At 43.9% G+C, this 19,229-nt stretch overlaps 1 protein-coding gene across 4 annotated transcripts; it reads right to left on the reverse strand.

The window, feature by feature from the left end:
* Positions 1-10,020: 10,020 nt before the first annotated feature.
* Positions 10,021-16,479, reverse strand: LOC109740848 (protein LAZ1 homolog 1). 4 transcript variants are annotated; one of them, XM_020299898.4, is made up of 9 exons: positions 16,247-16,479; positions 13,910-14,322; positions 13,686-13,742; positions 13,059-13,167; positions 12,405-12,589; positions 12,226-12,314; positions 11,802-12,057; positions 10,766-11,008; positions 10,021-10,680 (listed from the first exon to the last, which is right to left on the reverse strand). In XM_020299898.4, exons 2-9 carry the CDS (start codon positions 14,123-14,125, stop codon positions 10,402-10,404), a joined length of 1,434 nt encoding a protein of 477 aa, XP_020155487.1. In that variant the 5' UTR covers positions 14,126-14,322; positions 16,247-16,479; the 3' UTR covers positions 10,021-10,401. The 4 variants fall into 4 exon arrangements, with proteins under 4 accessions (XP_020155487.1, XP_020155485.1, XP_020155488.1 ...); XM_020299896.4 differs by having other exon boundaries at positions 14,714-16,470; XM_020299899.4 differs by having other exon boundaries at positions 13,686-13,764; positions 16,247-16,408.
* Between the last annotated feature and the right edge of the window lie 2,750 nt (positions 16,480-19,229).

Raw genomic sequence — 19,229 nt, forward strand, 5'->3', positions numbered from 1 at the left:
GTGCCAGTCTTCTTCTTAAAGATCCATTTATTCTCTATGGCTTGCCGATCATCGGGCAAGTTAACCAAAGTCCATATTTTGTTCTCATACATGGATCCCATCTCAGATTTCATGGCCTAGCGCCATTTCGCGGAATCTGGGCTCATCGTCGCTTCCTCATAGTTCGTAGGTTCGTCATGGTCAAGTAACATGACTTCCAGAACAGGATTACCGTACCACTCTGGTGCGGATCTTACTCTGGTTGACCTACGAGGTTCGGTAGTAACTTGATCAGAAGTTTCATGATCATCATCATTAGCTTCCTCACTAATTGGTGTAGGAATCACTGGAACTGATTTCTGTGATGAACTACTTTTCAATAAGGGAGCAGGTACAATTACCTCATCAAGTTCTACTTTCCTCCCACTCACTTCTTTCGAGAGAAACTCCTTCTCTAGAAAGGATCCATTCTTAGCAACGAATATCTTGCCTTCGGATCTATGATAGAAGGTGTACCCAACAGTTTCCTTTGGGTATCCTATGAAGACACATTTCTCCGATTTGGGTTCGAGCTTATCAGGTTGAAGTTTTTTCACATAAGCATCGCAGCCCCAAACTTTAAGAAATGACAACTTGGGTTTCTTGCCAAACCATAGTTCATATGGCGTCGTCTCAACGGATTTAGATGGTGCCCTATTTAACGTGAATGCAGCCGTCTCTAAAGCATAACCCCAAAACGATAGCGGTAAATTAGTAAGAAACATCATAGATCGCACCATATCTAATAAAGTACGATTACGACGTTCGGACACACCATTACGCTGTGGTGTTCCGGGTGGCGTGAGTTGCGAAACTATTCCGCATTGTTTCAAATGAAGACCAAACTTGTGACTCAAATATTCTCCTCCACGATCAGATCATAGAAACTTTATTTTCTTGTTACGATGATTTTCCACTTCACTCTGAAATTCTTTGAACTTTTCAAATGTTTCAGACTTGTGTTTCATCAAGTAGATATACCCATATCTGCTCAAATCATCTGTGAAGGTTAGAAAATAACGATACCCGCCGCGAGCATCAACACTCATCGGACCACATACATTAGTATGTATTATTTCCAACAAATCTGTTGCTCGCCCCATTATTCCAGAGAACGGAGTCTTAGTCATCTTGCCCATGAGGCATGGTTCGCAAGCATCAAGTGATTCATAATCAAGTGATTCCAAAAGCCCATCAGCATGGAGTTTCTTCATGCGCTTTACACCAATATGACCTAAACGGCAGTGCCACAAATAAGTTGCACTATCATTATTAAACTTATATATTTTGGCTTCAATACTATGAATATGTGTATCACAACTATCGAGATTCAATAAAAATAGACCACTCATCAAGGGTGCATGACCATAAAAGATATTACTCATATAAATAAAACAACCATTATTCTCCGATTTAAATGAATAACCGTCTCACATCAAACAAGATCCAGATATAATGTTCATGCTTAACGCTGGCACCAAATAACAATTATTCAGGTCTAAAACTAATCCCGAAAGTAGATGTAGAGGTAGCGTGACGACGGCGATCACATCGACTTTGGAACCATTTCCCACGCGCATCGTCACCTCGTCCTTAGCCAATCTTCACTTAATCTGTAGCCCCTGTTTCGAGTTGCAAATATGAGCAACAGAACCAGTATCAAATACCCAGGCGCTACTACGAGCATTAGAAAGGTACACATCAATAACATGTATATCAAATATACCTTTCACTTTGCCATCCTTCTTATCCGCCAAATACTTGGGGCAGTTCCGCTTTCAGTGACCAGTCCCTTTGCAGTAGAAGCACTCAGTCTCAGGCTTAGGTCCAGACTTGGGCTTCTTCACTTGAGCAGCAACTTGCTTGCCGTTCTTCTTGAAGTTCCCCTTCTTCCCTTTGCCCTTCTTCTTGAAACTAGTGGTCTTGTTGACCATCAACACTTGATGCTCCTTCTTGATTTCTACCTCCGCAGCCTTTAGCATTGCGAAGAGCTCGGGAATTGTCTTATCCATCCCTTGCATATTATAGTTCATCACAAAGCTTTTGTGGCTTGGTGGCAGTGATTGAAGAACTCTGTCAATGACACTATCAACTGGAAGATTAACTCCTAGCTAAGTCAAGTGATTGTGGTACCAAGACATTCTGAGTATATGCTCACTGATAGAACTATTCTCCTCCATTTTGCAGTTGTAGAACTTATTGGAGACTTCATATCTCTCAATCCGGGCATTTGCTTGAAATATTAACTTCAACTCCTGGAACATCTCATATGCTCCATGACGTTCAAAACATCGTTGAAGTCCCGGTTCTACGCCGTAAAGCATGGCACACTGAACTATCGAGTAGTCATCAGCTTTGCTCTGCCAGACGTTCATAACATATGGTGTTGCTCCTACGGCGGGTTTGGCACCTAGCGGTGCTTCCAGGACATAATTCTTCTGTGCAACAATGAGGATAATCCTCAAGTTACGGACCCAGTCCGTGTAGTTGCTACCATCATCTTTCAACTTAGCTTTTCTCTAGGAACGCATTAAAATTCAATGGAACAGTAGCACGGGCCATTTATCTACAACAACATAGACATGCAAAATACTATCAGGTACTAAGTTCATGATAAATTAAAGTTCAGTTAATCATATTACTTAAGAACTCCCACTTAGATAGACATCCCTCTAATCATCTAAGTGATCACGTGATCCATATCAACTAAACCATGTCCGATCATCACGTGAGATGGAGTAGTTTTCAATGGTGAACATCACTATGTTGATCATATCTACTATATGATTCACGCTCGACCTTTCGGTCTTAGTGTTCCAAGGCCATATCTGCATATGCTAGGCTCGTCAAGTTTAACCCGAGTATTCTGTGTGTGCAAAACTGGCTTGCACCCGTTGTATGTGAACGTAGAGCTTATCACACCCGATCATCACGTGGTGTCTCGGCGCGACGAACTGTAGCAATAGTGCATACTCAGGGAGAACACTTATACCTTGAAATTTAGTGAGAGATCATATGATAATGCTACCGCCGTACTAAGCAAAATAAGATGCATAAAGGATAAACATCACATGCAATCAATATAAGTGATATGATATGGCCATCATCATCTTGTGCCTTTGATCTCCATCTCCAAAGCACCGTCATGATCACCATCGTCACCGGCTTGACACCTTGATCTCCATCGAAGCATCGTTGTCGTCTCGCGAACTATCGCTACCGCTTAGTGATAAAGTAAAGCAATTACATGGTGAATGCATTTCATACAATAAAGCGACAACCATATGGCTCCTTCCAGTTGCCGATAACTGTTACAAAACATGATCATCTCATACAACAATTTATATATCATCACGTCTTGACCATATCACATCATAGCAAGCCCTGCAAAAACAAGTTAGACGTCCTCTACTTTGTTGTTGCAAGTTTTACGTGGCTGCTACGGGCTTCTAGTAAGAACCGTTCTTACCTACGCATCAAAACCACAACGATTTTTCATCAAGTGTGTTGTTTTAACCTTCAACAAGGACCGGGCGTAGTCAAACTCAATTCAACTAAAGTTGGAGAAACAGACACCCACTAGCCACCTGTGTGCGAAGCACGGCGGTAGAACCAGTCTGATGAACGCGGTCATGTAATGTCGGTCTGGGCCGCTTCATCCAACAATACCGCCGAATCAAAGTATGACATGCTGGTAAGCAGTATGACTATAATCGCCCACAACTCTTTGTATTCTACTCGTGCATACAACATCTACGCAAAGACCTGGCTCTGATACCACTGTTGGGGAACGTAGTATTTCAAAAAAAATTCTACGATCACGCAAGATCTATCTAGGAGAAGCATAGCAACGAGCGGGGAGAGTGTGTCCACGTACCCTCATAGACCGAAAGCGGAAGCGTTTAGTAACGCGGTTGATGTAGTCGAACGTCTTCGCGATCCAACCGATCAAGTACCGAACGCACGGCACCTCCACGATCTGCACACGTTCAGCTCGGTGACGTCTCTCGAACTCTAGATCCAGTTGAGGCCGAGGGAGAGTTTCGTCAGCACGACGGCGTGGTGACGGTGATGATGAAGTTACCGACGTAGGGCTTCGCCTAAGCACTACGACAATATGACCGAGGTGGAAAACTGTGGAGGGGGGCACCGCACACGGCTAAGAAATCAACTTGTGTGTCTATGGGGTGCCCCCCTCCACGTATATAAAGGAGGGGAGGGGGCGGCCGGCCTCAAGGGGCGCGCCCAAGGGGGGGAATCCTACTCCTACTAGGAGTAGGTTCCCCCCTTTCCTAGTCCAACAAGGAGGGGAAGGAAGGAGGAAGGGGAGAGAAGGAAGGAGGGGGCGCCGCCCCCACCCCTTGTCCAATTCGGACTGGGGGGCGCGCGCCACCTCCTGGCCGGCCCTCTCTCCTCTAAGGCCCATGGTGGCCCATTAACTTCCCGGGGGGATTCCGGTAACCCTCCGGCACTCCGGTTTTATCCAGAACACTTCCGGTGTCCGAACAACATGGTCCAATATATCAGTCTTTATGTCTCGACCATTTCGAGACTCCTCATCATGTCCGTGATCTCATCCGGAACTCTGAACAACCTTCGGTACATCAAATCACATAAACTCATAATACCAATCGTCATCGAACGTTAAGCGTGCAGACCCTACGGGTTCGAGAACTATGTAGACATGACCGAGACACTTCTCCGGTCAATAACCAATAGTGGAACCTGGATGCTCATATTGGTTCCTACATATTCTACGAAGATCTTTATCGGTCAAACCGCACAACAACATACGTTGTTCCCTTTGTCATCGGTATGTTACTTGCCCGAGATTCGATCACCGGTATCATCATACCTAGTTCAATCTCGTTACCGGCAAGTCTCTTTACTCGTTCCGTAGTGCATCATCCCGCAACTAACTCATTAGTCACATTGCTTGCAAGGCTTATAATGATGTGCATTACCGAGAGGGCTCAGAGATACCTCCCCGACAATCGGAGTGACAAATCCTAATCTCGATCTATGCCAACTCAACAAACACCATTGGAGACACCTGTAGAGCATCTTTATAATCACCCAGTTATGTTGTGACGTTTGATAGAACACTAAGTGTTCCTCCGGTATTCGGGAGTTGCATAATCTCATAGTCATAGGAACATGTATAAGTCATGAAGAAAGCAATAGCAATAAACTAAACGATCATAGTGCTAAGCTAATGGATGGGTCTTGTCCATCACATCATTCTCTAATGATGTGATCTCGTTCATCAAATGACAACACATGTCTATGGCTAGGAAACTTAACCATCTTTGCTTAACGAGCTAGTCTAGTAGAGGCATACTAGGGACACTCTGTTTGTCTATGTATTCACACATGTACTAAGTTTCCGGTTAATACAATTCTAGCATGAATAATAAACATTTATCATGATATAAGGAAATATAAATAACAACTTTATTATTGCTTCTAGGGCATATTTCCTTCACTACCAGTTAGCTGCAGCGTCGTAGTAGTAGCGCGGGCACCCGCGCTACTACTAGCTGTTTAACCCGCGCTACTACTAGGCTTTTTCCTAGTAGTAATACCTATCGCACACAATTATGAAAATGGACACGTTGGCGTTAGTAGAGGCACCACACATATTTTACATTCTTGAACTGTGTGTGATAACGTACCTATCGCAAATATATGGGTAGATTAAATGTTGATGTCCACCTTTTTCACACGACTATAGCGGCGTAATCGTTTGGGATGTCTCTCGGATCAGAAACGTAACATCGAGAAATAACGTGTGGGACTGGGGCGACTTCTCATACGTTTATTCTATGGCGATCGTCAGTAGCCGCTCGCCTATCCCCGACAGTTCCTGGGTCGTGTAGGAAGGACCCCCTATCGCAGTCACTCACTTGGCGACGGTTCAAAATGTCGTCGCGGAAAGGGGTTAAAAACCATTTGTATAGCACGTTACGGTAGCAGTGTTGGTTCTCCTACTGGATTGATACATTGGTTTCATAACTGAGGGAAATACCTATCGTAGTTGTGCTACATCATCCCTTCCTCTTTGGGGAAATACCGACATAGTTCAAGCGACATCAGGGGGAGGGGGCTCAGAGCCGAAACAAGGGTTTGGTGCCTTCCATCCATGGCATAAAGTTCACTAAGGTCCTTTCTCATCCCGGTGGCGACTTCTGCGATGCCACTGGTGGGCTTGTGGAGGTTGGGTCCTTTGGATCCGATGTAGATCATGGAGTTCCTGTTGTTGGTGGAGTGCCCAAAAGCTTCAGTGGATCAGGAATAATCTGATACTTCAGCATGGCGCACTGGAATGAGTGAGCTGCTCTTGGAGGAGCAAGGAGTTCGTTGTTGGGGTCACGGGTACCGCGAAAGAGGGATCTGGCCATCTCGATGAAGGTGGAGTAGCGTGCCCCCAAATCTGGAATTGAAGAGGTTCAGAGAGCATTTTCGAGAGGAAAATCGCCTCTGGCCAAGGGACTCAAATGGTGTTTCAGATCCTAGCATGTTCGACGGTGACAGAGGGATTCCAAGCGTCGTGGAGCTGGCTCATGCGGAGGTACCCAAGACTTGCAATGTAGATCTTGTTTGGTTGCATGCATCACCCCCAAACATGCCCGGTAGATGAAATAAAAGTATGTTTGGTTGTGTACATGATGTGTTGGCCCATAGGCGCACAAAACTTAAAGCACTCCAAAGCCTGGCTCGCTAGGAACGCTCGAATCGGTCGTTTCCGCGAAGGCGGGCATAAGGTGGGGAACGACGTATGCGAGGGTGCAGACATGGAGATGGTAGGAGACCAAAATATGCAACATGGGATGGGGCAAAATCTAGCCTCACCCTCCCCCCTCTCCTGTACTTTCTTGCCTCTACCGACAAATTAGATCCAAACTCAGTTCTTGGCACCAGCAGTGACTTAGATTTGTGGTATCAATGACGACGATGGCTTATAAATCCGGCACTAGGACGTGCTCCTCCCCTCCATTAGCTGCTTGTCCACTTCATCTTCGTCTCCATCTCGTCTGCCTCGTCTCTGGCATGGGCGCGTCGTCGGCTGCAATGGAGGTAACCAGCATACATACACCCTCCAATGTTAGGTCGTTGGGTAAGGTGTAGGGTCAATTTCGCCCTTACTTACCACAACATTGATTTCACTAGGACGAGCAGATCAAGTTGCTTGTCACGCATCAACACTCATAGTTATGATTTAGGTCTAGGTCATGTTGGTCCACAAGAGAGCAATTCATCGCAATTCAAAGCATATACACGATGCATTGTCTAGGATCGCAAGTAGGTCTAAAAGGGGAGGTGATTAGACTACTTGACCAATAAAAAACTAGCATTTTCCCAATTTTAGTTTTTGACGGATTTTAGCAATTCTACCAAGTCTACTAGCACCCCGCACATGCAAGTCTAATATAGTGGTAGCAGAAAGTAATGACTTCGCATATGAAAGTAGAGGAAGGGTTTTGGAGATAATCAAACACAATGAAGACACGATGGTTTTTCTCGTGGTTCCGATAGGTTGTGCTATCGTACATCCACGTTGATGGAGACTTCAACCCATGGGAGTAACGGTTGCGGGATTCCACGAAGGGCCCACGAAGAAGCAACCTTGTCTATGTCATCATGGCTTACGCCCACGAAGAACTAGCCTCACTCGGGTAGATCTTCACGAAGTAGGCGATCTCCTTGCCCTTACAAACTCCTTGGTTCAACTCCACGAGCTTGGAGGCTCTCAGGTGACAGCTAACCAATCTAGGAGACACCACTCTCCAAAAGGTAATAGATATTGTTGTTGATGATGAACTCCTTGCTCTTGTGCTTCAAAAGATAGTCTCCTCAACACTCAAACACTCTCTCACATATTTTGGCTATGTGGTAGGGGAGGGATTGGAGTGGAAAACAATTTGGGGAGGCTAGAGATCAAGGATCAAAGGTTGGAGTGCAATCCTCTTGATCTCAACACAAGGGTAGGTGGTTCTCTCTCAGAAAATGGATATAAGAAGTAGTGGCTTCGAACTGGTTGCTCTCTAAGAGTTGGTGCAATGGGTGGGGGTTTATGTAGGCAGCACCAAAAATTCAACTGTTACAAACCTTTATGCACTATTCGATGGACCGGGTGAAACCACTCGGCGAGACCGACTAGTGCAAAAGATCTGAACTTTGGTTTTTCAGTGAGATCGTATGAAACCTCGTTGTGGGATCGAATGCTGATGAAATAATCACTTTCCACACTTTGGTATCATCGATTGAAACCACTCAAAAATTCTGAAGTGAAACCAATTGGTTATAGAAGGTTGGCAAATGTTCTTCGGTGGGACCGAATGGTCATCTCGGTGAGACCGAGACGCTAGGGTTTAGGGAGTGGCTATGTCAAGTGTATCTCGGTGAGTCCGGTTGTATGTGTTTCGATGGGACAAACTTTAGGGTTTTGGACATCGATGAATGTGAGAGTGTGACTGAGGGTTTTGGAGCGATATCTCTAAGCACTAGAGCAGTTAGACCATGATCAAAACCTCATCACCTTTTAATAGTATTGACTTTTCTATGGACTCAATGTGATCTTGGATCACTTAACAAAAAATGTAGAGTCTAGAAGCTGTGCCAACACATGTCATCTGCATTTTGAGGGGTCCACATTCACATCCCATTGTCATACCTAAATTGAACTTTCCTGAAACATTCTTTAAGTAGGCATTAGTTCAATGATGTATATGTTGTTATGAATTACGAAAACCATTCAGGGATTAGTTGTACTTTCACATTATTAGCTCCAGATAGGGAGAGGTCGGCGAATCTAAAACCATGCACAATGCATAGGACTACCCCCCCCCCTTTTCAAATTTTGCATTTTAAATACTTCAATTATTTTTTTAGTCCTTTTAATTGACATATTCTTAGAACAAACCCCTTTTATATATACAAGAAAAAAAAGTTTTGTTCAGTATACTATGTGCTAAGTCTTCTTTTTCCTATTCATAATTTTCATCTATAACAATAACAATGTATAGGTTGTGAACATGCTTGGAATGCTAGAGCACCTTTCGCCAAGCTTGTGGGCACGTTTAAGGAGAGGGAGTTGCTAGAAGATAGCATCCACACCTCCGTGGAAAGAGGAAGTACCAATGCTCCTTCATATTGTGGGTCATAACCAGCCCAGTGGGATTCACAACACGTTGAGGAGATCCAGTGAGACAATTTTCTAGTATTTCAAATAAGTCTTGTATGTGATTAAGGAGCTTGGAGGAGAGATGACCAAGTAACTTACTGGTCAAACTCATTCGAAGATACACAAGAGCCCTAGATGCTATCCATATTTCAAGGGGAACAATACTCTTAGTTCATTCTATGACATGCTTGTGTTCTTGTGAGCTATAACTGTTCTTTTTATGCCATCACATGATTATATTGGCACAATAGATGATGCTCATGTGACTGCTAGATTGCCGATGTCACAAACTGCAACATACATAGGTAGAAAACACTACACAATGCTAACATTTTTGACAACAATATAAGATCAATATCCCCGATGATCTACCTAGGATATGTTGGATATGCATGTCGGTCTAGTGTTCTTGCATCCTTCAAGAAAATTCTTGACAACAATATAAGATCAATATCCCCGATGGTCTACCTAGGATATGTTGGATATGCATGTCGGTCTGGTGTTCTTGTATCCTTCAAGAAAATTCTTGACAACAATATAAGATCAATATCCCCGATGGTATGTTCTACCTAGGATATGTTGGATATGCATGTCGGTCTGGCGTTCTTGCATCCTTCCAAGAAAACCAAGTACCATGTCAACTTCCAAGAAAACCAAGTACCATGTCAACGAGTTCTCTTCTAGGAATTATCATAGAACTGCCGCCGAATTGTTTCACTCTTAACTTCACAATTGAGAGGGCATTTGGTTAAACAATAATTTTTAAGATCCATGATCAGAAGGACAGTTTACGCCTTACGAATGACAATATGAATCACTTCAAAACCAAAGGTGCTTTAAGGATTTCATTGAAAAATGTTCATCCAGTCGTACAAATATCTTCCTTCAGTGTTCTCCCTTCAGTGTATGTTAATCCAAAGAAGCTTGGGGGTTGGTTACATCAGTAATTATCGGAGCCTAATTTTTTTGCCTGTACCAAACAAGGCCACTCCCATAGAAAAACCCATGTAACAGCACCTCCTGAAACTGAGCCAGGGTCAGCTATTAAACAGAAGGAACCAGGGAAGCTCCGAAGCCATCCTGCAAACTATTAGTCACCGGAATTGCCTTTCTTTTGCCTCAGTGTGTCCTAAATGATGTATAAACTTCTACTTCTGGGTAAAGGTTAGCCGCCGTGGTTAAAACCCACCACCAGACTGCTAGAACCACCTGCGGAGTCTGCGAAATTTGTTGTACCTTCTCCTAGCTAATCCACTGTCACTAAAACTACCACCTTGAACCTGATCTTGAGCTTCTGAAAATTCCTCTGACCATGATTCCAGCGGAATAAGATGGCTGTCGTCCTTTGCCTTCCTCTTCTGCTTCTCAATCTGCTTCACATTCTCAGATATTTGGTGGAGTGTCTTATTTATCTTCGTGAAACTCCTTTCCATGGGCTCGACGACATGGGAGACTGTGTATCTGACATCATCGACCATCTGAGAACGTACCATAACACAAGTGAGACGAATGTGAGAGAATGATAAAGGAGGTACAGAAAACTGACCACTATTAGAAACTTACAATTTCACCACTTCCTAACACAACATCACGAACACTCTGAGGAAAACTCAACCGCCTGTCTCTGGAATCAGGGCGAGAGGTTTCCATGATTGTTAAATTATCAATCTCTCGTTCTTCTTCAGGATCTGGAGCCCCCAGGGATGCATAATCAGACATGACAGCAGCATTATAAACACTTCTCTCGCCACGCCTGTAGGGCTTAGCTGGGAATACTTTCATATGAACCACTGCCGCCACCCCCATCTGTCATGCAAGGGACACAAAACGTTGTGGGAATAAACTTAAACAGAGACTCTTCTTCTTAAACAATTAGAGAGCAGAGTAGCATCGTTGTCTGCAGTAAATCCATCATCGGTTGTGAACACAAGTTCACATACAAAATCACTGGTACAACAAGCGCATTGTATATAAACTTCTGATAGTACAAGACAATTCAAAGCAACACATGAACCAACCAATATTGGAAAAGGGATATGGGAACTTCCCATAACAATAACCTCCACATTTGTGAACATGTAACATAAAAAATGTAACTCAGAAACAATCTACAGTAAAACCATTCACTAATATGCAAACTACGAAGGCACTCTAGGCATAGGCAATACATGGGTTAAGAGGTTAATATGGATGAACAGAACTGTACTTCTATAGTGCAAACTATCAGAGCTAACTTGTTTCCAAAGTAAACTACATCGTGAATGAAAAAAAATGAAGCATAGGCATGTAACAGTTGGACAAATGTTTTGCATGTACTCCCTCCGTTCCTAAATATAAGTCTTTGTAGAGATTTCACTATGAACTACATGCGGATGTATATAGATGTATTTTAAGTGTAGATTCATTCATTTTGCTCCGTATATAGTCCACCTAGTGGAATCTCTACAAAGACTTATATTTAGGAACGGAGGAAGTATTCTGCATGCTCCTATGAGGGTAGATAAAGCATAGAGGTGACTTGCTGAGAAAACAAGTAAAAGCAAGTGAATCAACCCAAGACTAGAAACTGTAAAAAAAAAACATAATGGATAAAACATACCTCCAGACATATTATATAATCCTGGATACGTGTTTGCAAACTTTGTGCCAGATGTCCATTAAAAAGCCCAGTTGAAAACAGAAATGCAACAGCAATACCTTGCCACCATGTCAAAAATATAATAGATTTGAAAGTTAGAAACTTGGACAGGGGCTTAATAGGTTCCAGCTTCTCCTTTGTAGCAGTGTAGAACTGTACAAGACAGTACAATGCCCATGTCTGGCTGAAATTTAGGACAACAGCCAAATATGGGTACCTGCAAAGGGATTGACTGACACTGAGAACGCCAAACTTGAAATATTTTGCTCATTCCCCAATGCAGAATCAGATTAATTATGCATAAAACAATGAGCATCTTTAAGTTTGCGACCAATATTCAAGAGATTGCTCAGGAAAAACTACAGGCAAAGGAAACGACTCCTACCCATATCTCCATGCAAATTTTCCTTCTCCATAGATACCCAGAAGTTCTAGCAAAATTGCCAAGATAGCACAAATAGGCTTGAGTATCATCTACAGAAAATCATAAACTACATCAGAGCTATTACATACATGAAGCAAAGAGGCACAAAGGTAAAAAGCTTGTCACCATAAAATACGTACGTATTGCACAATCCCAATCTTCACGGCATAATAAAAGTCAGGACCGAGGTACCAGTTTCTCATAAACCAGTTCAATGGGAATGGATGTTTCACAATACCATAATCATAATCAACGTCTAGCAGAGGAGAACTATCACTGGGTTGAAACTGATCCTCCATGTATCTGATGGTACTTTCCTCCCCGCCTAAAATGATAAAAGATAAAATCAAATGAACAGTATAGAAAATAAATAAGGAAACCTGAGAGCTGTAGGCTAAAAAACTAGGTATTTGGCATATTGGCCCTCACTCCAATATAACAGGTCTTATGCACTGACCAAACTAAAGCAGCAAACAGAATAAGGTGCTTCATCAGCATCGACATTCTTATGATTAAAAACTGAAAATGTAACTCCAAAGTCAGAAAGGCAATGCCAACTCAAATTGTAACTTTTCTTATAATTAAATTCCTCTTTTGACGATTGATATTTCTGCATTACCAGAAAAAAAAAACATGTATTACCCGAAATAAGATTAATCAAGTAATCAATCCAATAACTAAAAGGTTAGTTGAAAAAACAGGTTAAAAGTCACAACCGTGTACAATTTGACTTCCAACTATTGGTAAAGAAGACAATTTCTTATAGGAAGGATCCAAATGGAGAAAGTACCAACCTAAGCATGCTATCAGATATCTCTCAAAGCAATACATTGCGAATGCCTCATAACAATCCCGCATCATCTCACAGATGAAAGCAACCTTTGAATTCAGTAATGAGAAGAACTACAAAAAAATAAGAAAGATCTGTTGGCATTGAAGGAAATAAAATCATAGTAACCACATACACAGAAAAATAAGTTGGTGAAAGCCAAAAGGAGGTACAAGAAAGGAACAAAAGCACTAAAGAGTAATATAACTTATCCTCAATAAGCACATTTTAAAATGGAATTACAGGGTGTTATATTAAATATAAAAAGAATATCTAGACTTACTAGAGTACAAACACTCACAGGGCATACTTAAAATAGTGGAAGTATGTAACAATGCTACCAGGTATATGTTTATAAACTATACACATGAATTATGATTACAGAATTATACTAGCAAAGTATCGTTAGAAAACGGTCACAAACATGATATGGTGAGCACAACATTGATGCTGTCAGTTTCCAAAATATTGATTGTCCATATGCTCACTCCAAGTATCAGCAATGTGACATCGACACTGAACTAAGAAGTGCAATAGCAGCTCATTGTACAAAAAACTGGAACAAAAAACAAGAACAGACAGGTCTACTTACTGATTGAACAGCATATACTGGAACCATCATAATGAGACCGATCAAGAACTTCTGCTCCTGCAATGGACAAAGTAGACAACTGAAATTGAAAGTGCAGCAGTCGAAAAGAACAGGGTAGATAGTTGAAAACTTAGAACAAATGCAGCCCAGGGAGGTATGAAATCTTTCATATCAGAATATATTCTTCTAATAAACCGAAAACTGAAATTCTGATAGAAAGCTACCTCAGGTTGATGGTACGCGCAGAGATGCTCGAAAGTTAGAAACAAGGACAGAACAAGTGCAACAGTTACAGATATCCCTGCACTGAAAATTGGCCAGCTTGACAATGACTGCGCCACTGAGATAAAGCTAGGAGAAAACATTTTCCCTGATCTACCCAAACAACTGCTCACATGGATCAGCACCAAGATGAAACGGATCACGTTTTTCGGAGCCATACTGCCAAAGACTGTATTTAGGTGGGCAACTTGCTTGTGGTCTGTCCTCTATCTGTAATTCCGGCTTTCTTCTTCTACAAGCTAGAGAATTCAGGATTCAAAAACTGAGGGGTAAATCTTCTTTTGTGCTTCTTCGATATGCTCAAGCTCTCTTTAGTCTTCTGCAAAACTTTGCTGCGGAGCATACTGGTCCTTCCCTACAGATTGACAACGATTGTAAGATAAACACACAAATATTTGCTCTTAAGATATAGTGACAGAACTTATGGCAAAGGAAGGCATGCAAGATAAGAGCACTTTTAGCTTATAAGTATCAGCAATTGTACTTATAGCACCAACGACATGAAAAAACCAACGGCATGAACAACACCCAGGAAATCACAAGAGACCCATCTTTTTCTAATAATTACGCCATGGAAGGTCGCACGTCTTAGATGCCCATCTCCATTGTGGAAAAAATGGCAATAATGAATTAATAAATTTCTTCCTTTTAGTGTCATGTTCCCTTTGATTCAGTAGGGCATACCCAGTGCTGAAAGCTCCCACACAAGGTGGGGCCTGGAGAAGGGAATTTCTAGATAGCCTTACCCTTGCATAACATTCTGCAAGGAGGTTGGTTCGAACCCAGGACCTCCAAGCCACAAGTGGACAGATTCTACTACTGCACCAGGCCCGCCCTTCATTCCCTTTGATTCAGTAGAGGTAACAAATAATCCAAGGAAAACTACTCAACCTTACACAGATACAACCGTTCAATTACTCTGTGAATGACAAGCCATCCCTCTTGCTAAATCTTCTACATATTCATACAGAACTTCGTATAAATAATTGACAACAATCATCATTATTGGAACCAATCTGTTTTAGCTACAAGGTGGTAAGAAGCCAAAATCGTCAATAATAAATCATTTCCATCGTAGTAAAACAAAATATGAATGTAATTTTCCTCGAAGAAAAGTAGCAATGCGGCACAGAATTCCAAATAACTCGCTTAAAATAAAATTTTAGGCTATTTGCCCCAATTGTGAAGACCATAGTTAAACCCTGAAATTAATGTAAGATCTATTCCAACAGACATAGGCAATCAACCCAGGAATCAATAGAACTCTCTTTCAGTTCAGCAATGGTCGCACAAGGTTATGGTAGCTTTTACTGAGGGGCTAAGTCCTTTTACTCTTGTACAATGGAGTGGAAACACAGTTCTGGGGATACATCACGACGAAATGTTAAGAGGGCATAGCACGGGTAGAACAGGAGAGATAGGTGTTTCCTGCTACAATGACTGGAGTGCAATTGTATTTGCTTGATTGCTTGATCTTTTAACGTGTGGGAAGATAAAGAGTTATTCCGTCCACAAGTCAAAACTAAGATAGAACGGGAGACTCGAACCTGGGCCGATGGGCAGGGTCATAAGAGAAAGACAATGCTGGCTGCTCTCCTTGGCCCTTGGGTATATTGAGTGACAGAAAAACACACTGCCAATTACATGACACGATGTGATGCATGTATAGCATGAAAAACTCGCATAAGGTCCACCTACCCTTCCCAACAACCAGTCGAAAGCTGAACCACCAACCAATTTATCCACATCACGAATTAGGAAACAACACAGGCAGCCGCAGATCAATGGGATACCCAGTTTCCAGACTCTGCACTGCTAAGTGCGCAGAGTAGCAATCTAGCGAGCGACTCGTCAGTAATAATATAACAGCAGCAATAGAACGGGGTCAAACATCCCCGCCGACTAGAATGGATAATTAATTACTACTCGTAGTTCAGTCATCTCACCGGGTGGAAGCAGTTCGTAATAAAACAAAAATTAATAATAGCAGAACCGAGTAAAATAAAAGTGAAGCAACCGGAACCACCCAGAACTACAGCGACGCACCTCGCGATTTACCCCCCACCACAACCGCGCGGACCACCCAGCATTGACGGGAAGTATGGATTAGCGCAACCTGGTGCCCCCTTCCCCGCCGCCCAGATCATCATACTCCAGAGTCCATACAAACAACACCGATTTCTCGCAGCAGAACAACTAGCGCATCTATGGTATGAAATCAACCGCCTCCGACGGGTCAAACTGGAGGGGGAATCGCACTAAGACGAGGGATTCGGGACCTTTGGAGTGGGAGGGGGGCGAGCAGATCGCGCCCAGGCGGCTAGGCCCCTCGGCCTCGGGCGTGGAGAAGGGGCCTCGCCTCGCCTCGCCTCGGGCTCGGCTCCCGCTTCCGCTTCGCTTCCAACGAGACGAGAGAGACGAGACGTGTACTTGTTTTTGTTGGAAGAAGAAAAGAAAAATCTCTGGGTTGGCCTCGACTGGGACTAGGGGAGTCGAGAGCGACGGGGTTTTTGCACTTGCACGCCTCCGCAGCTGTTTGTATCTGCGTGCCTGTGGGGATATGGGCCCGCATGCCAGTGGGAACAACAGATGACGCTTGGGGCCCCTCCGAGCAGGTGGTGGTGCTGGTTGACTCGTGGATGTGCCTACTGCGGATGCGCACAAGCGGTGGCGGTGGTGGCGTGAATAGGCGGCCATGTCGTGGGCCCATCAGCCAGCCGCGGGAGACCTGGACCCGGATCGGATCGTCACTCACAAATTTCTCCTCTTTTTCTTTTCTTTTTCTTTTTCTTTTTTTATGGAATAATTTCTCCTCTTTAAAAAACGAGACCAACCCGGGCTAGACTAGTCTGTTGGCATTTTTTATAGAAAAAAACTCCGTGAACACCAAGCGTCCGAGCCGAGACTCGAACCCTGGTAGGCTGGCTGCGAACTCCCGCGCCTTGTCAACTAAGCTACGCTTCGTTCTTATTTCTCCTCTTTTTCAAGGAACAAGATATCAAGAGATCCAGGCTCCGAGATGTTTACCCTACCCACCCATAAGAACAAGGGAAATCTGCCGCCCGATTAAGCGCGGGGTGTCCGCCGCCTCCCTTGCTCAATACGTGGCCTACTGGACCACGTCTCATTCATTTTATCTCTGCAACGATGGTGGTGTTGCAGAACGGTGACAGCGAACGACTACTGCGCAAGTACGCGACATGGTGAGAGATGTTTCAAATTTTGCAATATGGATCTTGTTGTAGAAATTTAGATGCGTCAGATATGCGTTTGTAACATTTACAATAAGGTTTTGCAATATGGGTCTTGTTGCAGAAAATTGAAGAAGAGGTTTGTGTAACATGGGTCTTATTGCAGAAATTTAGATAAGAAGAGGTTTGTCTAACATGGGTCTTATTGCAAAAAATTAGAGAATAAAATGTTTTGCAACAAAAGTCTTATTACAGAAAATTAAAGAAATAAAGGTTTTGTGTTGCAAGAGGAACGATACATACAACTTGCATCAACACATCCGACGGCTCGCTGACAGCCAACGCGTAGCACGCCTCTAAAAACAAAACATATGACTCCTTGTTTTGCTTCTCTAACCCCACATAAATGATCTCTCAAACTGTTAGAGGTGGAAACAAAAAATAACAGCCCGCGGCAAAAGGTAGCCAACTCTCTCAAATATACTCGACCAATCCCTCTCAAAGTAAAACTTCAGGTCCTCTGCCTTCCCGCCCAAATGGCCACCACTTTCTGCCCGCTGCCGCTGCCAACATTGATGCCTTCGATTTTGGTCGTAATGGAACCGCAAGATCCTTCCGCCACCCCGCCAGTCAGCACTGACACGATGTCATCGAAAACAACCCACGCGCCGTCGCCCACACCAAATAAGAGGCTGGGAAACAAAAACCTCTTTCGGGGCAACCACATTAGCAACAAAGGCCCGTGGCAAGGTCGATGCAAGGCCACAAACGACTTCGGGCGACAACTGGTAGTCCTCCCGCTGCTCCAACCGTCAGCAACCGCGATGGTGCTCGTTGAGGAGGAGGAGGAGGAGGAGGAGAAGAAGAAGAAGAAGAAGAAGAAGAAGGTAGCTCCGATGCCTCGTTCTCGCCGACATCTCGTACCCTGTCTCCGTCCACCCCTACGCCCGCTCGTCCGGCGCGACCGACCGTCGCTGCCATCACCGTATGTGACCACCAACTGGTCAATGAAATGCCATTAAGGTAAAAAAAATGTCTTTTTATTTCCGCTGGTGCGGTGTCCCGGCTAAGGGGTCTCTCACCATGTCAACTCCCTGCCTAGTGGGCGGGGTTGAGGACCCCTTGTCGGTACCTTCTTGGGCCGCATTGAGCAGCACATGAAGCGTAAAAGGAAGATCCAAAGACTTGGCGTATACTACTATATGCTAGATTCATGGAGGTTTCTATGTCCTCGTAAGTAGCCGACGGTTTCCTGGCCTAGCTGGTCTAGTCCATGGGCCAGACCGACAACCCGTTGATGAGGAAGGACTCCGGAGGCTTCTAACCTATGGCGTTAGCATATCGGGCTTCACTGAGGACTTGGTGTGTACTCCAAGTATATCTATTAGGATTGGCGTGTAACCCTTAGATGGCAACCGACGATGTGTAATCCTAGATACCCCTGGTGCCTATATAAGCCGGAGGGTTTAGTCCGTAGAGACACATTGATCATCGTCACCATTACCCTTAGGGTTTAGTCCACAACTTATGTTGTCGAGGTAGATCAACTCTGTACTTTGATACATCCACAATATAAACAAGAGCAGGACGTAGGGTTTTACCTCTTCAAGAGGGCCCGGACTGTTGGGGATCGTAGCAGAAATTAAAATTTTCTACGCATCACCAAGATCAATCTATGGAGTTTACTAGCAACAAGAGGGGAGGAGTGCATCTACATACCCTTGTAGATCGCGAGCGGAAGCATTCAAGAGAACGGGGTTGATGGAGTTGTACTCGTCGTGATCCAAATCACCGATGATGCAAGCGCCGAACGGACGGCACCTCCGCGTTCAACACACGTACGGAGCGGTGACGTCTCCCACGCCTTGATCCAGCAAGGAGGGGGGAGAGGTTGAGGAAGAAGGCTCCAACAGCAGCACGACGGCGTGGTGATGGTGGAGTGACAGTTCTCTGGCAGGGCTTCGCCAAGCACACGCGGAGGAGGAGAGGTGTTGGGGAGGGGAGGGGCTGCGCCTTGGATGTGGTGCTGCAGCCCTCCCCTCACCCCTCTATTTATAGGGAGAAGGGGGAA

This window comes from Aegilops tauschii, chromosome 4, assembly GCF_002575655.3.
Source record: "Aegilops tauschii subsp. strangulata cultivar AL8/78 chromosome 4, Aet v6.0, whole genome shotgun sequence".
Lineage (NCBI taxonomy): Eukaryota > Viridiplantae > Streptophyta > Magnoliopsida > Poales > Poaceae > Aegilops > Aegilops tauschii.

Coding starts and splice junctions, on each gene's coding strand:
- LOC109740848 (XM_020299898.4), bottom strand. CDS start 14,125: ATGGCTCCGAAAAACGTGATCCGTTTCATCTTGGTGCTGATCCATGTG. Junction 13,168..13,685: donor CAGTATATGCTGTTCAATCA/GTAAGTAGACCT, acceptor ATTTTTTTGTAG/TTCTTCTCATTACTGAATTC. Junction 12,590..13,058: donor ATATCTGATAGCATGCTTAG/GTTGGTACTTTC, acceptor TTATCATTTTAG/GCGGGGAGGAAAGTACCATC.